This window comes from Cydia fagiglandana, chromosome 2 (genome assembly GCF_963556715.1).
Source record: "Cydia fagiglandana chromosome 2, ilCydFagi1.1, whole genome shotgun sequence".
Taxonomy (NCBI): domain Eukaryota; kingdom Metazoa; phylum Arthropoda; class Insecta; order Lepidoptera; family Tortricidae; genus Cydia; species Cydia fagiglandana.
The window spans coordinates 23,079,358-23,103,511 of NC_085933.1; the positions used below are offsets into that span (position 1 = coordinate 23,079,358).

The 24,154-nt window shown below is 37.3% G+C and overlaps 4 protein-coding genes across 5 annotated transcripts in view; 3 read left to right on the forward strand and 1 right to left on the reverse strand.

Moving 5' to 3' along the window:
- The window catches only part of LOC134678739 (uncharacterized), a 336,630-nt gene that overhangs the window by 88,455 nt on the left and 224,021 nt on the right, over nucleotides 1-24,154 (forward strand). The window lies entirely within an intron of this gene.
- LOC134678545 (multiple C2 and transmembrane domain-containing protein) overlaps nucleotides 1-24,154 on the reverse strand; it is a 143,762-nt gene that overhangs the window by 82,618 nt on the left and 36,990 nt on the right. Inside the window, exon 3 of the mRNA XM_063537182.1 lies at nucleotides 9,222-9,382. Coding sequence (XP_063393252.1) covers nucleotides 9,222-9,382 — 161 coding nt within the window. The remainder of the gene's footprint in view (nucleotides 1-9,221; nucleotides 9,383-24,154) is intronic.
- LOC134678721 (3-oxoacyl-[acyl-carrier-protein] reductase FabG-like) lies at nucleotides 1,301-5,553 on the forward strand. Of its 2 annotated transcripts, none has more exons than XM_063537390.1 (3): nucleotides 1,301-1,726; nucleotides 3,798-3,992; nucleotides 4,647-5,553. In XM_063537390.1, the coding sequence occupies exons 1-3, from the start codon at nucleotides 1,327-1,329 to the stop codon at nucleotides 4,805-4,807; spliced, it is 756 nt and encodes a 251-aa protein (XP_063393460.1). In that variant the 5' UTR covers nucleotides 1,301-1,326; the 3' UTR covers nucleotides 4,808-5,553. The 2 variants fall into 2 exon arrangements, with proteins under 2 accessions (XP_063393460.1, XP_063393469.1); XM_063537399.1 differs by lacking the exon at nucleotides 1,301-1,726 and adding an exon at nucleotides 2,701-3,223.
- Nucleotides 6,468-8,951, forward strand: LOC134678733 (3-oxoacyl-[acyl-carrier-protein] reductase FabG-like). The gene is made up of 3 exons (XM_063537413.1): nucleotides 6,468-6,920; nucleotides 7,832-8,026; nucleotides 8,408-8,951. The coding sequence occupies exons 1-3, from the start codon at nucleotides 6,521-6,523 to the stop codon at nucleotides 8,566-8,568; spliced, it is 756 nt and encodes a 251-aa protein (XP_063393483.1). The 5' UTR covers nucleotides 6,468-6,520; the 3' UTR covers nucleotides 8,569-8,951.

Below are 24,154 nucleotides of genomic sequence, written 5' to 3' on the forward strand. Positions count from 1 at the left end.
CTGCAAGGTAGGTACCGTCATCGTCAGCCGGCATCAGTAAAGTAACAAAGCGGGAGTTATAGTTGTGTCGTTCACGAGAACGTTCCCGTTTACTACGGGGAATATTCTCACACGAGAACATTCCTTATACATGAATGTTTTAAGCATACAATATAATGGGTATGAATGAGCCTTTTATTCCATTCCTTTGTACGGTCGGCGACGTGTTTCCAACTCCAAATTCTTCGAACTCCATAACATGATTAACGTTGCGCGAATTCTGCACTGTCATTTCAATCGATTGCGGTTGTAAATTATTTAAATGTACGGCTTCCCTGATAGTACAGTCAGCATTAATAAATAGTAGAGGATGATACAACGCGCTTAAAGTACTTGCCGAGCTTGTATAGGTATATTTCAGGTAGGACAGTTCGCGATAGAAAGTTCGCGGTCAAAAGTATCAGTAACAGTTTAATTGTTTTATGTACAGTCACCTGCAATAATATACAGTGAAACCTGGATAAGTGAGATCTCAAGGGACGAGCAAATTTGTCTCACTTAAAGAGGTTTTCCACTTACCCAGGCTCCCAGTTAGCCAGGTACAAATAAATTTCTGTCTCATTTACAGAGGGCTCCATTAATAGAGGTGATAATAGAGTATATTTCAGTTATAGAGGTGGTTAATAAGGTATTAAGTAATTATCTTTAAAAATAAATAAGGTAAAATAATCCTTGTCCCTAAATATTTTTTAAGTCTGTTTAAATATTTATTTGTAGTTATTTTGAATGATTCTCCAAAGGATAGATATTTCAAAATTAAATTAAATTGGATACGGACTTCATTGCGTATTAGAAATTTAATATGTGAATATTTATTTTTACGTGTTACTTATCAAAAATATATAGACACATATCTATACACATATAGACACATATATCTTATACTTATTATTTATTTATCTTATTCTTGGTGTTATAGAGACATATATCTTTTTGTAAAATTTTCAAAGAATAGCAGTGAATCAAAATCTCTGCCAACTTAGCTTGATCTAACTCTTGTTCTATAATAGCCTTAAATGATTTAACTGACGAAATAATTTGTATCAATTCACAGTAAAAAAAATTGAGAATATTTTGCCAACATCAAATTGCTATTCCGGCCATTGCCGCACACATGTGGTTCTATTGTTACCCCAATTAGTTCTACAAGCGAACAATATCCATGAAGGTGAGTTACAATTATGTACGTACTACAAAACGACATACATTATCTTCAAAATTGCTGTATTTATAACGCTAATAGTCCTATAAGTAGCTTCACTTACAATACAAGCATCAGTGACAAGCATGGCGTTTAGAAACAAGGTTGTTCTAGTGACCGGTGGGAGCTCAGGCATTGGCAAAGCCATAGCCATACATTTCTCTAAAGAAAAAGCTAAAGTAGTCATCATAGGTCGTACTAAAGCGACTATAGATGCAGCGAAGGATATTTGTACGGCGAACAGTGGGAATGAAGCTATAGGGATACAAGCGGACGTCAGCAAGGATGCTGATGTTGAAATGATTGTCAATAAAGTCACTGCAACATGCGGACGGCTGGATGTGCTCGTGAACAATGCCGGGGTGTTTATTTCTGATGATATATTTACGGCTACTATAGAAAATTTCGACGCGCATATAAATACGAATCTGAGAGGGACTTTTAACCTGACGAGGCTGTTCGTGCCACTTCTTATCAAGTCACAGGGTAAGTCTCACATTAGTCAGAAATGCTATATGTAACTGTGGAATTAATGTATCAAAAACTATCTTCTGTGTGAACACAGCGCGGTCACTCGTACCTCCATTTTTTAAATAAGTAGCCCTAGTATAGGGACAGAACGGGATTATACCTATAGTTACATTATTCCCTAAAGTCAGCAAATTTCAATAATTTAAATTAACAAAATCAATGAGCGTTATAACTTTACAGAGTCCTGTATAGTTTTCAGTATAATTAACATTATCTATTGCCACAATTGTACCCATACTTGTTACGAACATGATTATGTACCGGTGATATAAAATTAGTATCGCGTAGTATTTTCTGATTAACCGTGTTTTCTCTACTTTTTAATTAATATGAGATTATAGCGTTAAGCACGGTTATTATCAATATATTTCCGTAATGACTTATGAGAATATACCTATGTCTTTCCGAATAACCATCCCATTATGCTATTTATTTTTTGCCACGCTGTACATAAAGAGATAATAATCACTATTTCATAATGCAATGGTAATCATAACCTTGCGATAATACCTTGCGATTATATTTAAATTAGGTAATCTACGTTATCATCGTCTCCAAAATAATATTTAGAGACAACAAACTCCTTCCAAACAAAATTGGAAGCGATTACTAGTAAATCGGAAAAGTATCGATAAATTGGGTTTATCGATGGAGGAACTCCCTGCCAGTCATAACATTTTGCCCACAAAATGCGATGTCTGGACTAACTCCAGATATCGGTATTTTGTCGGCATCTTATCTTGTTAGGCCCCCCCCACATCTGGCGTCTTTCGAGCGTCGGCGTCTGTCAGCGTCGGTCCAGCGCTATGGAAAATGACGTCGCTGCGCAGTTGCGTCGACGCTGCGTCGACGTTGCGTCGACGTCGGCCATAGAATTGTAGACGCCGACGCTCGAAAGACGCCAGATGTGGGGGGGGCCCTAATGTGCATGAAGGCGACTTATCAAAACAGACTAGTAGAAAATCTGCAGATATTATTATCAATTTGCTACGATAATAGAAATAATAAGCCTATAAATAGCATTACTGCTGATACGCGCTACATTTGTTACTATGGCGTTCAGAGACAAGGTCGTTCTAGTGACCGGTGGAAGCTCAGGCATTGGCAAGGCCATAGCCATACATTTCTCTAAATAAAAAGCTAAAGTAGTCATCATAGGTCGTACCAAAGCGACCATAGATGCAGCAAAGGACGTTTGTACGGCCAACAGTGGGAATGAAGCTATGGGGATACAAGCGGACGTCAGCAAGGATGCTGATGTTGAAATGATTGTCAATAAAGTCACTGCAACATGCGGACGGCTGGATGTGCTAGTGAACAATGCCGGGGTGTTTATTTCTGATGATATATTTACGGCTACTATGGATAATTTCAACGCGCATATAAATACGAATCTGAGAGGGACTTTTAACCTGACGAGGTTGTTCGTGCCACTTCTTATCAAGTCACGGGGTGAGTCTGACTCATTTCAGCAAGAAAATTCCTTAACAGTGGATCTAAAAGCATCTGCTGCGGCCACAGGAATAGTACGGTAATCTTTATTGCACACGCAGTGCAAGGTGCAAGTGTTTAAAGATAAACAATTATTTACATGACAGAAAGTGTTAACATTTTGACATCTTGTCAGTTAAATGCACCGTATGATGATTATTTTTATAGAAGTTAGATAGGATTATAATTTATTTTTTTGTTCGGTAAAGAAAAGTTGTCTTAATTCCTATTTAAAGTTAGGTAATTGTTTTCATGTCAAGTACCATCTCTTAAAATGCGGTATATATAACTTATGTAATTATATGTATACATACCTTTGGTTTTTTTATGCATTCTACATACGTTAAGAAAACACGAATGTTATGTCAATTAAATCTGATTACTGATGATTCATGCTCGAACATTATTGCGATACTTATCTTATTAGTCAATTCAACTTTAATAATGACATATTATCATAGTTCAATAGATACAATAACTGTATTTTTCCAGACTGGTCATTACATTATTATAATAATTGTACGTTTGCGTGCAGGTAATGTCATCAACATATCCGGAGTGGAGGCGGTCAAGTACTGGGAAGGGCTGTTGACTGACAGCCTGTCAAAGGTGGCGATACAGCATTTGACGAAGTATGTCGCTTACGAACTGGGTCCGAAGAAAGTTCGCTCTAACTCTGTAGCTCTGGGCTATGTCACGGGCACGAAGATTATAGAAAGAGCGAATATAGGCAAGACTTTTTAATATTTATTATCTATTTTACTGACTAAGAGCTGGAAGTAGCCGCTCAAGATCGTGACAAATGGAGAATTCTTCTGCGACCCCTATGTCCCTAATGAGGGATAACAGGAATGCATCATCATCATCATCATATTACTGATTAAAATGCAATCTGACTCATTTTTATAAAATTAAAACGTGCAATGTTCAATACACAAGGCGCCTAGTGCCAGTCGAGGTGGTGTGATTTCTATTGCCCTCATAGAAAAACGAAAAGTATTACTAGACTGTTTAAATTTTTTATTGTCCTAAATGTTGCCTATATCACTGTCTTCATCGCTTGAAGAGCGATGAGCGCAAGAGCGATGAAGATGAAAATATTTAAAAATTTCATGGTATTCTAAAATAAAAGTCTGTCAAACATATTTTTATGGAATTAACACATGTGCCAGTTGTACTTCCTACGCCATTTCTTGCTTTCTACAGTCGGTCAAACACCTTTGTCAGTAAAAAAAGGCGCGAAATTCATATTTTCTATGGTACGATTACCGTTCGCGCCTACATTTTTTAAATTTGCCGCTTTCTTCTACTGATGGAAATGGCTTGACAGACTATATTTTTGGTTTGCAACGTCATTTGAACATTTTCTTCTTTAATTTCACAGATCCCGAGGAGTTCGGTCGAGGGTTTCTCCCGAGCGTACCACTTGGAGAGTTCATTAAACCAGAAGACGTGGCCAAAACTGTGGCCTTCATAGCCAGCGACGATGCCCGACATATCACTGGACAGAACATAGTTATGGACGGAGGGTTCAGTTGCTATTAGTGCGAAGAACATCTAACATTATTCAATACGCAAGACAGAGAGAAGATAAGTTTGTTGACAACCATAGAAAACAGAAGAGGAAAGATGCTTGGACACCTGCTACGACACAACGAATTTATGAAAAACATCTTGAAGAGATTGAAAGGGGAGTTGAAGCAAATAGAAAGAGGGGGAGACTAAGGAGAGCGTACGGATATTCTGGCTAGGTTGAAAGTGTTGAAACAATGTGAATAAATAACTAAATAAACGTCACATTTTTACATACTCGTAAGTTCTACGTTTGTGATGGTTTTGCCATTGTTTCTTGGCATTGTTGAATTAAGGGGCTGAATAATTTCATTAAAAACGCGCTAAAATATCTGAGTTTGACCGTAAACATGTCACTTATGTTTGCTCCCTTCGTTTGCGAGGGATGATGAAGATGCATTAGTAAAAACTATCGATTGTTCGTCCTTGGGCCTCAAACTATCTCCGTTACAATCTGAATCGGTTCAACCGTTTAAGCGTGAATAAGGAATAGATAGACAGATACATACATTAGCTATCGCATTTATATACTTATTATTAATTAAAAAGGATGACTGTACAAAATGTTTGGTAGCAGCTGTACTTTTTACAACATTGAATTTTTAATGTTTGTTGAAGAAAAGAAATTTGTGTTATGGTTTGGATTTATGGTAGGGCAATATGTGGTTTGGGAAAAGTATGGCGGTAATTAAAATATAATTTTTACACAACTGTTTTAATTATCCTTGTTTTATTTATTACGGTATTCCTGACGTACGAGTAAAAAACATGGCTCGCACATCGAAGCGGCGTCCAATGTGAAGACCGTTTTCACATAGTCCGACTCGATATCGGATGTCGGAAGGAAGTAAAATGTAAGATATATGTGTTTCTTTGTTTTTATTTATACATTTCATCATCATCATCATCATCATCATCTCAGCCATAAGACGTCCACTGCTGAACATAGATAGGCCTCCCCCTTGGACCTCCATACGTGCCGGTTGGAAGCGACCCGCATCCAGCGTCTTCCGGCGACCTAAACAAGGTCGTCTGTCCATCTTGTGGGTGGACGTCCTACTATACGCTGCGCTTGCAAGTCCGTGGTCTCCACTCGAGCACTTTTCGACCCCATCGGCCATCTTCTCTGCGTGTAATGTGGCCTGCCATTGCCACTTCAGCTTGCTAATCCGGCTAATTATGCATTTAATAAATAATTATTACCAAAACACGATAAAAAAACACTAAAAGGCGGATTTAATGCCAATGGCACTCTCCTGCAGCTGGTTTTTGTCATAGGCGAGTTCCGACATCCGATATCGGAAAGGCGCTTCCGATAAATTCAGTCATGTCGGAGCCCCCTGTCAGCTGTCGGACCGATAATATTTGTTTGTGTGCATATGTGTATTAGGCATAATGTTTGTCGTAGTGTGCGTGACCGCTGAAAATGGCGCACGGGCGCGTCCCCGCAGCCTGACTACGCGGTTGTAGGATCCTATATCCGATATCGGATCGGACAATGTGAAAACGCTCTTAGGATTATTACCTACTATTATTAGCGACAAACACGTAGTGCGCATTAGTGTATGAAGGTGACTTACCATAACCGGCTGACAAAACCGCAGATTATTGTCCAAATATGCTATCATAATATAAACAATATGTCTATAAATAGCATCGCTGCTGATACACGATGCATTCGTTACTATGGCGTTCAGAGATAAAGTCGTCCTAGTCACCGGAGGCAGCTCCGGTATCGGCAAAGCCATAGCCATACATTTCTCTAAAGAAAAAGCTAAAGTTGTCATCATTGGTCGTACTAAAGCAACTATAGATGCAGTGAAGGATATTTGTACGGCGAATAGTGGTAATGACGCTATGGGGATACAAGGGGATGTCAGCAAGGATGCTGATGTTGAAATGATTGTTAATAAAGTCACTGCATCGTACGGACGGCTGGATGTGCTCGTGAACAATGCTGGGGTGTTTATATCTGATGATATTTTTACGGCTACTATGGAAAACTTCGACGCGCATGTAAATACGAATCTAAGAGGGACTTTTAACCTGACGAGACAATTTGTGCCACTTCTTATCAAGTCAAAAGGTAAGTCTCTTCTACATTTTAGCAACAAAGTAGAATTAATTTAAAAACTTAAAATTAATAAACTCAAACATTTATTTAGCAAAGATAAATCAGTGCCAGTCCACGTTCGAAGGCATGTTAGTTCCCATTTTTCACTTTTAAAACATTATTAAATATTATTTGACACAATTTGATGTAAGTAATAAATAGCATAAATAAATAAATAGATGGCATAAATAGGTATCAACCCCACCGCCGATGCCCCTTCGTTTGATTTTTTCGAATTTTTAATTATCTACTCTTACAGAGTCTGTCAACGAAAGATCATTACATCATTACTATAGTGGATTTCAAATAGGTACCTAATAGTTTCTTTGTTATGGTAAAAAAAAATTAGGTATTTCGATTGAATACGAAATGTTCATTCTAATTTTAACCTGTTTTTTTTTCACCTTCTGACCCTACCCGATCGTCTCGACAGCGCGACGAGATTGCGGAGTATACTGATGAGTCATGCTCGTACATATTTGACTTTGAAATGCTTATCTTAAATAATTGACAAGTCATATTTTGACAATAATATTACTTATACTTCGTTTTTTTTAGCATTAGAAAGAACTTGCAAGAAGGTAAGCGATCTTGACAAGTCTTTTAATTGAAAAACGCTTTTTAAAATTCAGAAACTATTACTTATGAAAGCAGAAGAATATAATTTTTTTTTTTTTTTTTTTCGTATTAGATTCATAATTGTTACATATTTGCCGCAACTTATTTTTAAAATGTGTTTTTCAATTAAAAGACACTTCAAGATTGTTTACCTAATTTCAAATGCTAAAAAAACGAACTATAATAGATACAATAGGTTCATAATTCTATTTTTGTCCAGTCATAAGATTATTTTTAATAATAATTACCTATACGTTTGCGTGCAGGTAATGTCATTAACATATCCGGGGTGGAAGCGGTCAAGTACGTGGAAGGGCTGCTGACTGAGAGTCTGTCAAAGGCGGCGATACAGCATTTGACGAAGTATGTCGCTTACGAACTGGGGCCGAAGAAAGTTCGCTCTAACTCTGTAGCTCTGGGCTATGTCACGGGCACGAAGATTATAGAGAGAGCGAATATAGGTAAGGACTATAATTTATTAGTGATCGTAATGTGATGTGATGACACTGATGACTCGTTTTTATTGAAGTAAAACCCGCAATGTTCAACGCAGAGGACTAGACGACATATAAAGTTTGACGCCAATGTCTGTTTGTGTATCGTAGCTCTGAAATGGATGGACAGATGCGGTTTTTTTTTCGTAAATGCGAGTTTTCTAGCTGTTCTTAGCTATTATAAAAATCGATTCAGCAGTTTGAAGAGTGTCAGCTCTTTTCCAAAATGATATAAGGCATTCTTTGACATAATTGCGTAGGGGTTTAAAAAAAATGTTACTCTTATTAGGTATTTACTTTTGATTTACAAGGTCTTTTTAAAGAATATTTTTGGCTATAATTTCACAGATCCCGAGGAGTTCGGCCGAGAGATTCTCCCAAGCGTGCCCCTAGGAGAGTTCATCAAACCAGAGGACGTAGCCAAGACAGTAGCTTTCATTGCTAGCGATGCTGCCAGACATATCACTGGACAGAACATAGTTGTGGATGGCGGCTTTTCCTGCCATTAGTGACAAAGATCATCTTATTATGGCTCCTCTACACGATGGCCCAGCGCTGAACCAGTGAGATGGCCCTGTGATGGTGATGGCTCTTCTATACGATGACGCAGCGTTGGACCAGCGAGATGGCTATGCGATGGTTGAAACGCATCTACCCGATATAGTTCTGTAATGGATGTGGGCCGGTATGATGGCCCATCGTATAGAGGAGCCATTAACCATATTTTTGCGTGACCATATTATCGCACGAATTTATTGTTTGTGAATTGTGATTGTGGCTGTACGAAAAAGTGTAGAAGCGGTTATACTTTTCATAACATTGAGACTTTTTATGTATGTACTTATTATTAAATAAAAGAGGGAAATAGTTATTTGTTTTACAAGGGGGCAAAGTTGTTGTCTTCTTTTTGTCGATCAAGGAAAAATATTGAACAAAGTTCAGGAAATTTACTTGTTTGTCCTGGAAAGCCGCTAATTTGACAACGTTTGTTCTAGTTTAGCTTATATCGTGAAATTGTGCGACTTTGGCTCACATAACACACCGCGATGGCCGATACATCAAACCGCCAACTTTACGTAATTAATAAGTATCCTGCGTTGACACATCGTTAGCGCGATCTAGGATTAAACTTGACCCCGCACAGCGCCATCTAGCGACTCACCTTTAGGTTAGTAAAGAAGTGCTGCGTGCGATGCACGACCGACAGCGGCGCGTGGTGGTGCGCGGAGCGCGCGCGCGGCGGCGGCGTCCGCTGCGCGGGCGACGCGCACGAGAGCTCCGACGCAGACTTTGACAGCCGCCCGCTTAGCGCCTCGGACCGCTCTGTGGGCAACATTTACATTTTTATGAATAAGAATATTTTACCCACTGAATATCTAAACTACTAAACTAAAAATTAGAACGTGACACTGTTTGCAACATACTGCGTCAAGTGGGGATCAAAGCCTAATATTTATAAATACTTATTATTAATAGGCACACAGATGTATCTGACTCTTATTCGTATGTTTTTCATGTGCAGTTACTTAGCACCTTTTTACGCCCCGGACACACACAGACCTTTAAGATAATTTCGGTAGTATTTTTACGTAAGTACCTAGGTAATATTGCGATATGACAGTTAGCCCGAAACTAATAAACTTAGCAAACATCCACGGCCAGTCTTAATGTATTTCCAATTCCCTAACTTATTTGGTAACATTTGACATCCCTAATTTGTTGCTAACTAGTTTTACGCCGTAAGGGCTGTCAATAATGTCCTTATTCCTATAACTTTTGTATTGGTGTAAATGTTGCTGTTTCTACTCTATTTATATACAGATATGGTTCATATTACAATGGAGGGTGTGAATAATTTGTTTCCAAGGATTCGTGTCGTAAACGTCAGCCTGCCACATCGCAAATCTTCCTCAGGCTTATTACTGTAATAAATAATGTATCTGAACCCTAATGTAGGCGCCCTTATTGTTTTATAACCGTCTATTATCTTTTCACAGATCATGATCGAATATTTCATAATTATTCCTTGCTGGTTTCTGGGTTGCAATATTAGATTGTACAAAAATAAGTGCGCAAATATATTGTAACCAGGTGATTTAGGTGGTTTACCGGTATCGTTGGATTTTATTAATAGAAAGATTATACTCAATACGCAAGAAGCACAAAAATACTTAAACATTCGTTTTAAGTTGTTTTTTATTTAGCACTTGCACATTAATACTCGGTTGCCTAGGCACGACTAAAGAGCAACTGTACAATTTGTACAATTAAATTCAATTTTGGAACACCTATACGTAACCTATCTGAGTTATAATACAGGTTGGAAAGATAAGTCGGGCCCTGGAGGGAAACTACCTTAAATCCTTAAGCTGGCTCATTTTACTTAAAGGAGACATTCCTTTATTTTTAAAAAGAAACAAAACTGTATTCAAAGTATTTTTCTTTTTTTCTTCAATGCCAAATTACTAATAGACTAGCCAATAGTCTAAAAAAATCTTAAGTACTAAATATTAGATTTTATTGATATCTTGTACGACAGACGAGTGTAAGACCTCATGTTTCTTGGAGAAATGTTATCATTAACATTAACTGTATCGACTAGTAGAATAAAATTGCGAGTTTTTATCTTTTGGAATTTTTAGTCGGTTCGATCCCGGGCGAGGCAAGCGAGTTTTAGAAAATCTTTGAATGCAGTTTTGTTTCTTTTTAAAAATAAAGGAATGTCTCCTTTAAGTAAAATGAGCCAGCTTAAGGATTTAAGGTAGTTTCCCTCCAGGGCCCGACTTATCTTTCCACCCTGTATATTTGTACGAACCACTCGGCGAAGGCCGATTCTAATCAAGCCTGAAATGTAGCCTCAACTCAACTATAAATGAGGATTGTCTTTTCAAAAGCGCTTATTTCTCTATGAGCTCCATACAAAAATAAGCCCTTTTGAAATGACACTCCTCAAATACGAATTTAACGGGCAGGAGGAGTAAAAACCGTAAACCATAAGCCATACGCTGAGGGTAAGGTGATATAATCTTATTTATTGCCCAATATACTATTTTATCAAACGATTTAATGATATCATTGTGATTTGAAGACTGCGGCTGAATCTGTTGAATGTTGTCGTTATTGTTTCATAGCGAAAAGAAACAAGCTTTTGTTTGGGAGTTGCGTTGTAATTGTGACTAATACAAACTAAATACTGTGCAGGTTAATTTTATGGTTAACTATGTAGATGAATTTCTCGTAAATTGCGTAGAAAAATAATATCAGTACAAAGTGAGCAAGGTCAGACAGATCATTAAAACTCAGCATGAGCGGGGTTGAAAGTTGAAGTGTTTCGTGCGGGTGCGGTATATGCAATTATAAGTAGGCACAGTCAACAGCAGAAGTTGCTAAGCGGGCAAGGTGTTCAAAATTACCTTGACGCGCTCTTATTCTCTTAACAATAAAGTCGCCTCAAGATAATTTTGAACACCTGGCCCGTTTAGCAACTATTGCTGCTGACTGTAGGTGGATAATACCTAATAAATCCCGTACCGGTCCCGTTTTTACCCTTTGGTTTGGGTATGAAACCGTAAAAAAAGAAAGTCGGTATTCTACAGGCTGCACTTCGGGGAGTGTGCCCAAGAGCTACACGAGCTTATTCTACCGTCCCCAATTCCCCATTCTACCATGGACTTCTAGACCTACTGCCGGTTTCCATCCTTACACGGTAGATATTCCACCAATTCGCACGAAGCGCTTTGCTTCTTCTTTCCTTATGCGCACTGTCAAGGAATGGAATTCCTTGCCAGCGTCTATATTTCCGTGTTCTTATAACCCGGCAACCTTCAAATCAAGAGTGAACAGGCACCTTCTGGGCGAGCTCGCTCCATCGTAGGCCACGTCTACGCCTTGGCTTTTTTTACTATGAAAGCTCATGAATGCGCTTTCATAATAAAAAAAAACGCGCCTAAAATCTCGTATCAGTACAAAATACGTTTCAGGCATTTACTGCCTATTGGTATAGATCTGTTAATTGATAGGATTAAATGATTGACCTAAATGTCACATTGGTGGCGAAAATCAATATCAGTTTTAACTTTTAACAAGAGAAATCTATAATTTGGCGCTGAGCCTATAATTTTGCCTCAAATAGACAAAGGTAAAATTAGTTATTCTTTCAGTAATATTTGAATACGATTAATAAAAGAGCAAACAGAGTTTTAAAATTATTGATATTAAACATAAAATTATTTATTAATATGCTATAAATGCTATAATGCTAGGCTGTCACTTTTACTCATACAACTGAATATGAACTGCAAGATACAATTACATGCAAATTGTAACTTTAGCTTGTATAAAGATAATCTGGGAGACCGGACTTTGCTAAGAAAACATTTATAATAACTCAAAACTACCATAAAGCAAATTTCATCGAAATCGTCACAGCCGTTTCCGTGATCCCCGAAATATATAATTATATAAATAAACAAGAATTGCTCGTTTAAAGGTATAAGTACTTTTGTAGTCACCGTCAGTCAAGCCCGTTCGTTCACCTTTGACTTTTAGCCAAAATGAACTGCGACAGTAATTAAATGTCTGTCTGCAAATTTCAGTGTCATACATGAAACGTACATAGTAAAAATATTGCAACAACTATTTTAACTTCGCACAGACATCGACGAAAGGATAATAAATTATAATAGTTTGTTAAAAAAATAATTAAAATGGCGTATTCCAGCCATGTTGAATAATATACCTATCACATTTTTACTCTTATTTATCAATAATTGTCATCGTCACCCCACGTAGACAAAGTCGGGGCAGAGGCTAGTATAAAATTAAAAATACATTATTAATTAATATACTGTAGACCGGGGTGACTTTGGAAAATTTGGGGTTTGATAGATTTAAAACGACCTTCGAATTAAAAAAAAATCATTATTTACTGAAAATGTTCCTGTAACTAGTTAGATTACTGTATATTCATATTCACCTACTGTAAAAAATCTCGCATAAAGCAATATTAAAAACTATAATTTCAAAGTCGCCCCTGCATTTGAAAGTCACCCCGGTCAATGGTACTAAAGAAAACGTGACCGAGCCAAAAATTAAAGTAAAAAAACTGGTATAAATTATCTAATCGCGAAACCGAATAAAAAATTCAGAACCAGAACATGCGATGTTTCGTGACACTTTTATGATGTCACTAGTTTTAATTTCGGATATGGCCCTCGGACTAACATTTGGTTAACAATTGTAATCCAATCGTGACATGTGAGTTTGATCAAGCTTCGTAAATAAATAATTGAATAAAGTTATTGTGATAATTACTTAAACTGTAACGGCTTTTTAACGTCCATCAATGATTATTATACAAAATGAAGAAACGGTTAGTACGGGTATGCTAAATAAATAGTCTTATTGCCGTGTATAAGGCACGTAAAAGTCATATAATTATGTATTTATAAGTTTAATGTAACTAAAATTGGCTAACAAATCATACAAATATCTACACAACAGGGCAGCATCATAAAAATAAACTAATATAAAACCTATAAATAGAGGTCCTATTAACCCGTCCTATATAATAAAGAGGGTAGAGATGCCCTCTAGGGTCAGTCGTTAGGATAAAAGTAGGCAAGTATTTAACTCACACCCACGTAAACTACAGTTGACATAATTTTCTGGCCAGTCGTACACCTTATTACAACGAGATAAGGTTTACCTAATGCTTTTAGTAGGAAGGAGTACCTTGAAACTTGTTTTAGAAATGTAGTATAAGTATGCGAAATAATATACAGCAGACGAATAAAACTTCAAAGGAAATTTTCTTGCTACCTATTAAATTATTTTTATTACCTACAATCTACATCATAAAACATGAAACTTCTTAATTACTGGCACACGAGGGAAGCCTGTGTAATTTACGTCAAACATAATCCCTGGAGAAGGGTTACGGTGATTAAGCCGCTTAGCATACTAATAAATACGTACTACCGTGGTTCAGTCATCTGCAATAATATGATACTCTTCGAAGGCTGCAAAAATATGTGACACGCTCTTATGGATCTACAAATAAGATCGTGTCAGATATTTTTGCCGCCTTCGCTGTGTAACATATTATTGCAGGTGACTGTACTACCGGTGCCAGTGCGGCTACCATGGTAGCACCAGTTTGACACTGACATATTCGCAAGCGTGTGCATAACTTGCTTATAAAGGCCACCCCAGACTAGCGTCTCCCGGGCGTAAACGTCTAGTCAACTGTATAGCTGCTGCTCGACGCAACGTTAGCGCAACTGCTCGGCCCTGTAGACAACATGATGCCAATCGCTAAAGCAGGCCACTGGCGAGCCTTCCAAATGGATGCCGTTACAATCGACTGATCCAAATGGACGGCATCCTAATATTAAACATTGTACGTTTTTAACATTCACGGACCGATTTTGGATTGCAGACGCGCTATTTGGACTGTTGGAAGGCTCGTCAATGGCTACCTTAACACTCCGTAGCGAACCAAACGCAACTGTCCTTCACTGTCTGTCACTAATATGGAAGAGTGATATAGAGACACAAAGCGATTCCATGGCGAAGCGCAAGCGATTGTTACCTTGGCTACGGTATATACTCTGTATCTTTAAGTAAGTACTTAAATAAAAGTACATCATAAACAAATAATTTGTACATTTTCGGGTAGTTATAACATTCATTGAATAACCAATCAAATACAAAACCAGCTGGATCTGTCACTGAACGACCTGACTTTAGTTAACCTACATTATTTGATCATATAATGTTTTCATCTCCCCCAACTGGATTAAGAAGCCATTTGAGGGTACTTTTGTTCACTCGTTTTCAAATACCTGAAGATCCAGACTATAGGCACTGACGCTCAAAAAACGCTAGTGTGGGGTGGCCCGAAGAGTCACACATGGCCACCGCCTTGCAATCGAAGTTACGCTATTTTAAAACAACATTTTGAAATATGTAACACTAGCGACTCCCCCCGGCTTCGCACGGGTTAACAAATTATACACTACCTTCCTCGAGATTGATATTGATAGGTGAAAACCGCGTGATCCGTTCAGTAGCTTTTGAGATTATCGCGAACATACAAAGTTACAAACACACAAACAGACAGACGCAGCGGGGGACTTTGCTTTATAAGGTGTAGTGATGAATGTTGACATGAATCTCTTTATCCTTTACATACTATACTTGCAAAGTGAGTTCATGTATACAGTGTACCAAAGGGCCGGTGAAGGTCACACGCTACCTATCCGCAAACGAAATGTTTACGATTCTAAAGGTGTGAATCCTTTTGTGAGGGCGCCCACAATTGCTCTGTTATTAGGGCAGGTGGGCGCGGAGTTTAAAGGGTCGTTATCCTTCAAACAGCTTAGAAAAACCGGGCAAGTGCGAGTCGGACTCGCGCACGAAGGGTTCCGTACCATAATGCAAAAAAAAAACAGAAAAAATGCAAAAAAAAAACGGTCACCCATCCAAGTACTGACCACGCCCGACGTTGCTTAACTTTGGTCAAAAATCACGTTTGTTGTATGGGAGCCCCACTTAAATCTTTATTTTATTCTTTTAATATTTGTTTTTAGTATTTGTTGTTATAGCGGCAACAGAAATACATCATCTGTGAAAATTTCAACTGTCTAGCTATCACGGTTCGTGAGATACAGCCATGTGACAGACAGACGGACAGACAGACGGACGGACGGACGGACGGACGGACGGACAGCGAAGTCTTAGTAATAGGGTCCCGTTTTACCCTTTGGGTACGGAACCCTAAAAAAAAACGAATGAACGAGTCCTGGGAAAGAAAATCGTTTATAGTGAATAGGCTCTGTGTGTCATGCTATGCCATGAAATATAAATCAATAGTACTTACTTAGTAGGTGAATTTTGAATTTAAAATGATACGTGACTAAAAATGATATTAGACTAAAGGCTTCATTCGCACTATGCACGTGCATTTATTCACCCGAATGGCGATGTCGCTTTATATCAAGCGTTGTTGGGTTTTCAACATTAAGTGATTTAAGCGTAGTTCTTTAAATTGAATTTAGCGTGCGGACGGATTCAAGCGCCTTTTTAATGCGCGTGAAAAAAGCGTTCGTGCTAGGGCTTGCATTACGGAATTTCGAAATTCCGGAATCTCGGACAAATTTTCCGATTTTACAATTCCGGAATTGATACAACTGAATATCGAAAATTCCGGAATTGGATTTAAGTACTTTTTTTAGGTTTTAATACGTTTATTATTGAACGTTGTTAATTAAGAAACTACACTATACTTGTGTTTTTTGCTGTTATTAAGTGCCTCTTAGTCATTTAGTGAACTACTAAAGCAGTGGGACAATATGGGCTCATAAAAAAAAGCAAAGCGATTTACTTACTAGTCAGAATAGTCTAAATGTACATCCTACATAAGCGAATTTTAAGAGTTTAAATAATAATATTTGGATTCTTTATATTCGATTCAGAGAGAATACTAGGTTAGGAAAAGTAGGAAGCTATTATGTATATTTAACTATTTTATAAAATTATGCATCAAATGGTTTGCTAACAACTATAGCTTCGCCAAATGCCCCGTATCATATAAGTGAATAAACATAACCATTAAACAGCACCATTAACCATTAATTGTATAAAGTGGTAAAATAAGAGGTGAAAAAAACGTAGCTACCTACTACAAATTAAATTTCTCTGAAACAATACTAACTGTAATAAACGTAAAGTATCAGAATTTCACATATTTTGTTGTTTTTCCTAAAAATTCGAATAAAAATATGATAAACCCTAATTCCGGAACCAGTTCCGGAATTCCGGAATTGGAATCCAATATCGAAAATTTATTCCGGAATTGGAAACCATCCGATATTGCAAGCCCTAGTTCGTGCGATGAGGCCTAAGAGTTAGCATCAGAAATAGATAATTAGATATGTAAGTGTGATGTATTCTATTTTGTGCATGGCAACTGGCCGGTTGTCACTATTACCGCTAAAAATAATGTCATTTGTATACAGGGTGATTCAGGAGACGTGAGCAGGACTAAGACTGCGCATTTTGTAAATTATAAGCAACCGTTTCGTATCAGTATTATTGAGATTAACGTTAATTTTCTACTCGTGTTGAAAAAAATATTACGAATTTATTTGCGACATGCATGGTCACCCTAAAATTAGAATACTAAACTACCGGTATTCTGTGTCAAATTGAATGTCATCGCTGTCATCACGGTCTGGTTACTTTTGAAAACTCGTATCTCACTCAAGTTTGACAGTTTATTTTCTTCGTAATCAAAATGCTGTCATTACGGTTAAAGAGGTTTTATGTTTATTAATTAGGTCTTGTAGGGTGACCATGATTGTAGACAGTTAACTTTGCCCTCACCAAAAAGTTAAAAATAGGAAAAAGTGTGGTTGTTTCACCTAAATACGACGGTGATCGATCAATTATCAGTTACTGAGTGTGCAGGATTAGTCCTGCTCACGTCTCATGAATCACCCTGTATACAACCGCTTATGCTTACTTTTAATCCTAGTTCTTGTTATTATATAATAAGCAGAACTAGGATTAAAAGTAAGCATTTCCCTACGTATTGTTTTATTTGAAAGTAAGTACCTAAACAATTTTCAGAGCAATGAAACTTTATCATGTTATTGCTAGCCAGTGAACGCATATATTTAGTATGGAAACCGCCTTTAGGAACATTACCGTTCAAATTCTCGGGCCAAATTAGCACACATACAAAATTACGCCTACATTTAAATAAGACGACGCGTTTACAGAGCCTGTAATCAAAGCTGGTAAACAAAATAATAGTCATCTTTTTTACACTAATGGTACATATAGCTAAGTGTAGATGAAATGCATATAATGTCAATAACTACCAATCAGCGACATTAATCCGCTAATAACCTTCTTGCTATACGTACTGGCCGCTGAGAGTTTGCGGTTCATATTTGATTAGAATATGACTTGGACAGGGATAGGTTTATGCCATACATTGAAGAACCAGTCAAATAATACACGTATAATAATTTAATGCAGATTAAAAGATAACTAGTTAAAATGTTGTTGTGAAATGACAGACTAACTCAACATAAGTAAATAAATCATTGTTGTATAAATGTATTCCGCTATAATAAGTATTTTGTATGATAAGTATTTTATTATCAATTTGTATGGCAGTGCGAAGTCACATTCAGGTATAGTCTGTCCGTTTTTCTAAGATCGAGTACGCCATTGTAAATGTATGGTAAACTTGATCTTAGAATTCGGACTGGCTATACAGCCTGCAAAATTTACATGGGTAGGTACACGAATCGGGTCAAAAATATTGAATAGGCGGAGTCACAATAAATCCCCACTTTCAGTTCCAATGGAAATATTTTATATGTATATAGCCGCTCAAGCAAGTTTGTCAGTAGAAAAAGGTGCAAAATTAAAATTTTGTATGGGACCACACCCGTTCGCGCGCTTACATTTTTTAAATTTGCAGCTCTTTTCTACTGATGGAAATGGCTTGAGAGAGAACCTACATATATGTGACGGTAGAGGGTGGATTCGAATGATCAACATTTTCAGATAATGTGTGTATTTGTACAATTAATTCAGTGGAAGTGTATCTACATATAGAAGACCGGGTATGATTATCTCACGAATTATATCTCATGAATAGAACATATTCTAGATATCTTTCCAGGCATCCACTTAATTTCATGTCTCTCTAACACAGCTTGGACAGCTTTTTTCCATAGTTCTCTGCGAATAGCATCTTGTGAAAATCTGAATGGAAAGTAATGTAAAATGATAATATCAAATTTGATTATTAATTTGAAATAATTAGGTAGTTTTTTACAGCTCCATTTCATGAATTAAAAAAGGAAAATACAAATCTGTAAGAAAGAATTCATTACTACATTTATAATTATATAGAAAATACCTAAACCAAGCACAAGTTAATAAAATAGTCTACTTCATTTGGCATAACACCATCCCTATTATCCCCGCAATTTAAAAAGTCGTATGTTGTTATGAAAGTCGTATGCAGTTATTACGTTTTAGCTTAGCACGGTAGTATTGAAAACAAATCGTTATGTTTATTCCAAATTTTACTGAAGTTATCTGTTTACTACAAGTGAAAAGTGATTCCACTATCCTTGGTATGAACTAAAATAACTTCTGCACCACTTCACGACACATGAAGACATTTTTAATTACAAAAAAACGTTGATTTTATAAATCAATTTAGCCATCCGTCACTGACTGTCATCTCGGACGAACTGAAGTTGCGAATCGAATAGTTTGTAAGCACCGCCTACAATCGAATAGTTTACGTTGGGTCATAACTGAGTGGACAGAATACTTCCATGTATATCAGTTCGCTGTTGCTAGCATCCCGTTTCTTAGAACCAAGGCGCCTCGCAACTGTTCATCAACTTAATTTTATGCACAGCCTTGTCTGTTACGAAAATAATCTTAAAAGGTTTTTTATAAGTAAAACAGTCGAACCGATTAACTTTGAAGCTTGCAGATTGAATAATACATGAGCCAGTAGAGAGGCGCTTGTTTTTCGTAAATTGATTTTTTTTGTCGTTGCCTTTGCCGAATAATTATATTTTTCCAGGGCAGATTATACTTGTTAATTATATGCTTGTTTATTAACATTTAATTATTATTAAATTTTAATACGATTTGAAAATTGCAAAATACCTATATTATATTATACTTCAATTTCAATGTCAACAAAAAAAAAACAAAATAGCCACAACCGAATAAAGAACATCCTCCTCCTATGAAATTGAAGTCGGTTAAAAAATTTAACTTAAATACTAAGACTAATACTAATTAAACCTAAAACAAACTAACTACATAGATAAAACTAAAACAATAATAGACTAGTGGCTCTGTGAGCTGTAGACCTCGCGAGCAGAGCTTAAAACTGAGTAAATTAAATAAAAAATAAAATAAAAAACAACAATTGATATGAAATTTAAGTGTAAAAAAATACAAAAAGTTATATCCCAGCCCAGCATATAATTACTGGGGATCGAACTAGCGATGGGCGAGTCGAGTTATCTGATTCGAATAATCCGAATCAACCTACAGATGAGTTGATTCGAATCAAGACTATTGGCAATCCGAATCAACTCGGCCACTAAACTGACTGGTAACTTGGTATCCGATCCGCATGAATCGCCAATTCGCCAACTCTCCGAGCCGAGTCAACGCTACGCTAAGGCCATTCAAAAATAAACCTTAATTCGATAGCCCGAAGGTTCTTTTTACAACAACTGCCGCTTGATTCGCTGTCTCAATCCGAGTTGACTGGTACTATGACCATTCAAAAATAAACCTTAATTCCATAGCCCGAAGGTTCTTTTTACAACAACTGCCGCTTGATTCGCCATCCCGAGTCGAGTTCACTGCTAGTATAGCCATTGAAAAATAAACCTTAATTCGGTGCCCTGAAGGTTCTGTTTACAACAACTGCCGCTTGACTCGTTTGCGGCTCCGCGGCCCGTGACCTTGTCGCGAACCACGCAAACCGTCGAGTCGAGTCAGTTCGAATTTCAACTCGGATCAGTGGCCGAATCGATTCGAATGATTCGAATTGAAAAAAAGTGGACTCGTCACATCGCTAGATCGAACCCAGACCTTCCGTGCAAACAAAAAAAGCGAACGTTCGCAAAATACACCATGATAGTTCTTACTACTCATAGAAATTTAGCTACTCATTCTCAAGTAAAAACTAAATATCTTAATACCTCCAAAACCAGCTAAATAAAATTTCTGAATTTTTGACCATTTAATCTGTAAACATGTCTTAAAAAGAATACACTCTTATGATACCGATACGACTATTTGTTTAAGCGCGAGCTATCACAACTCTTCCATTTTGAAAAATTTCCAAATACCTGCTCGACAATTTTTTTTTTTTGAATCATAGAATTCGGTTACAAAATTTTACGAGAATCGGTTAAGAATTGCGACCTGTAGAGGAGAACATCCGGATATACAAAACTAAATATCTTAATACCTCCAAAATCAGCGAAATAAATTTTCTACATTTTTTGACATTTAATCTGTAAACATGTCTTAAAAAGAATACACTCTTATGATACCGATACGACTATTTGTATAAGCGCGAGCTATGACAACTTTTCCATTTTGAAAAAATTTCAAAAAATGACTCGACAAAAAAAATTGTCGGTTCATAGAATTCGGTTACAAAATTTCACGAGAATCAGTTAAGAATTGCGACCTGTAGAGGAGAACATCCGGACATACAAAAGCAAAACGCCCGAGTCAAAACGTAGACCTTCGCTTCGCTTCGGTCAAATATGAACTAAATGTTGGGAAACTCCCCCCTTAAATCACTCGCTTCTGGGAAACTCCCCCAGTATATTGAGGTTTAATATATTGCGTTGGTGGTATTGTGATTGAGACCATAAAAATCAACAGGTGAGTTACAAGGCATAAATTGCGCATCATTAACCTCTAGCCGCCCATACGTCAAACCTTGCCAAGCAAAATGAAATTTTATTTTGTCAACACAAAGTTCAAATTAGAATGGAACAGGAGACCTTTTTATAGGTCTCTGGGCGGCTAGAGGTTAATCGTCATCCTTAGCGTTTGGAAATTTAAACATACGTGCCACAAGGTCTGTGTAGATCAAATAATGTCCCTCTTATTTATTCAGATCAGAAGCTCTCTTAGCCTGAATCGAATGGGGTGTTTTTATTTAAATTTTCTGAAAAGGCAAGTGAAAATCGGGTTCAATAGACTCCTCGCCAGGTTAAAGGTTTCCCGGCTTTATTTCAGCAGCTTATCTTGAGCAGCAGGGCTGCTATTCCGATCCAGTCAAATATAAGTTTTTGACGAAGCTTAGGTATATACGTTCATCCTGAAGTTATCAATGATATAAGCAATAGGCTACATTCCTACTAGTCAAATCAGCTTCTTTTTTAGAACTGTCAAAACGATTTGCTAATATGGAATTTATATGAAAACTAATGTAGTGACGTCACAGTCAACTCACCTACTTTTTATATTTCAATCCGATATATTAAATTGAAATAGTGCTTAAAAATAACTGCTGCCTATGTTTTTCTAATTATTATCTGGTGCTTTATTCCGTTGTACGGTGTGAAATAATTTATTTTAAGTAGAGGAAACATCCCTATAACAGTAGTATGAGAAGTAGGTACAGTCTGTTAACTCTCAGAATGAACCTCGTTTTTCGGGTAAAATCGGACGTAATCGCGTAGAAAATGTCAGTGTCTTACCGATTTAGTTGCAATCCAACACCCAAAGAGTGCTGTCGTCTTTTCAGCCTTAAACAGCGTCACTTTTTAACAGAGCGCGAATGAAAGTGACGGATGCCGCTTTATCACGCTGTCACGTAGACAAGAACGATCGTCACATCGTACTGTATTGTTTTTTTTATTAAGATAGGCTATAAAGAGTACTTGTATTGTACTGTATTGTTATGGGTCCCGGGTCTCGACGTACTGGTTAGACTGAGCGTTCGACTAGCCTTGACTCGCTAAGCACTGACAATACGCGGGCCGGAAACTGTCGACTATGCAAGCCGACACTTAGGACACCGCCTGAATGCCCTGGAATCTAGAGCATCTAAAATCTAGATTCTACCAGAGAGGCTTTATACAGATCGTAATGATAAAGATAAAAGATAAAAAATTGTTTATTCAAGTAGGCATATTACAATGCGCTTATGAACGTCAAATAAACCTTTACCGGCTCCAACCGTACACCTCTGCCCCGAGAAGATTTAAATCCCCCCTCAATTGGAGGAGGGTATCCCAATATGGGACCGGCAACAAACTCGGCGGGACACATCTTTTCAAAACATTATTACATCTTATAATTAACATGCATTACGAGTAAATGGATTCTATTTGGCGCCAAGTCTATTAACTGTGACATTGCTCTCTGAGTGCTCGCTCTAACGTTATTGAATAGGGCCTGTTAAGACATTGATTAATGTTAAGTGCTAGTATACCGGGTGTGGCCTGTAATACAAGCAAAATTAAACTGTAGGTTGTACTCCTCACACTGACCAACATTTCTTCAGCAACTTTTAAAAATAACTAGTGGTTTGATTTTTAATACACTTTAAAGTTTATTCTAAGACGCAATGTATTGCGAATTTTGTTATGTTTAAGGCGTGACAAGCAACGTCAATCACAATTATATGACGTCGCGATGGCGTCCATTGAAGATATTTATTTTGTATGAAAAATAGGGAGTCTAAATAAGTAGTACATATTTTTTTTAAATTGTTGAACAAAAGCGTCACCGTTTGAGGAGTACAATCTATGTTTTAATTATTTGCTCATGTTACAGACCACACCCGGTATACTCGTACTATTACTAGGTACTTGCGTTTAGTTTAGTGGCAAATCTGTGTGGCGAACGAAGTCGCGTACAGCTAGTACAGAATAAAAACAGTGTCATTTTCAACAAAGCCACGTTATGTAAATCAAGGGACAACATCTCAGTTGTCATAACGACATACGATTTCCTTAGTATTTTATTTTATTTGACTTGCTATATTTCAGACGAGACGAGGGACGGGATACCTATTTGAAGTTTAAAAATCTTCTCGTAATTTAATATTGATATTTTAAATTTCGCAGTTCATCTCACGCTCACCTCTTGAGTCGGGCCACGCTAAGCTACCAATACCATACCAAGTGCTGCGTTAAACATGGCGCGGGATATGGTATGCATTGTCACTGCCAAGTCAGTGCAAACTAAAGGGGCCCACTGATTTCTAGTCCGCCAGACGATATCGGTCTGTCAGTTAAATGCAAAATTTCTCCTCTGACCACCGAACAACTGACAGGCTGATATCATCCGGCGAACTGGTACTGGGACCCTTTAGCGTAGTCGGAGTCTACAAGACTACAAACACGAACCTTTGCGAAGAATATCTGAATATCCAACCAAGATAGAATAATTAAAGTTTGAATAGGCTTCCGGCCTTTGAATACGTTATCTTGTAACAAAATCCAGCCATATTTCATTCCAGAGAAGCTAACGGCAGCGCCTAAACAACGCGCGGGAAAA

Bases quoted from the DNA above. Each gene is read 5' to 3' on its own strand.
- LOC134678721 (XM_063537390.1), top strand. From the start codon at position 1,327: ATGGCGTTTAGAAACAAGGTTGTTCTAGTGACCGGTGGGAGCTCAGGC. The intron at 1,727-3,797 runs GTAAGTCTCACA...GTTTGCGTGCAG, and splicing joins ACTTCTTATCAAGTCACAGG to GTAATGTCATCAACATATCC. The intron at 3,993-4,646 runs GCAAGACTTTTT...TTAATTTCACAG, and splicing joins TATAGAAAGAGCGAATATAG to ATCCCGAGGAGTTCGGTCGA.
- LOC134678733 (XM_063537413.1), top strand. From the start codon at position 6,521: ATGGCGTTCAGAGATAAAGTCGTCCTAGTCACCGGAGGCAGCTCCGGT. The intron at 6,921-7,831 runs GTAAGTCTCTTC...GTTTGCGTGCAG, and splicing joins ACTTCTTATCAAGTCAAAAG to GTAATGTCATTAACATATCC. The intron at 8,027-8,407 runs GTAAGGACTATA...ATAATTTCACAG, and splicing joins TATAGAGAGAGCGAATATAG to ATCCCGAGGAGTTCGGCCGA.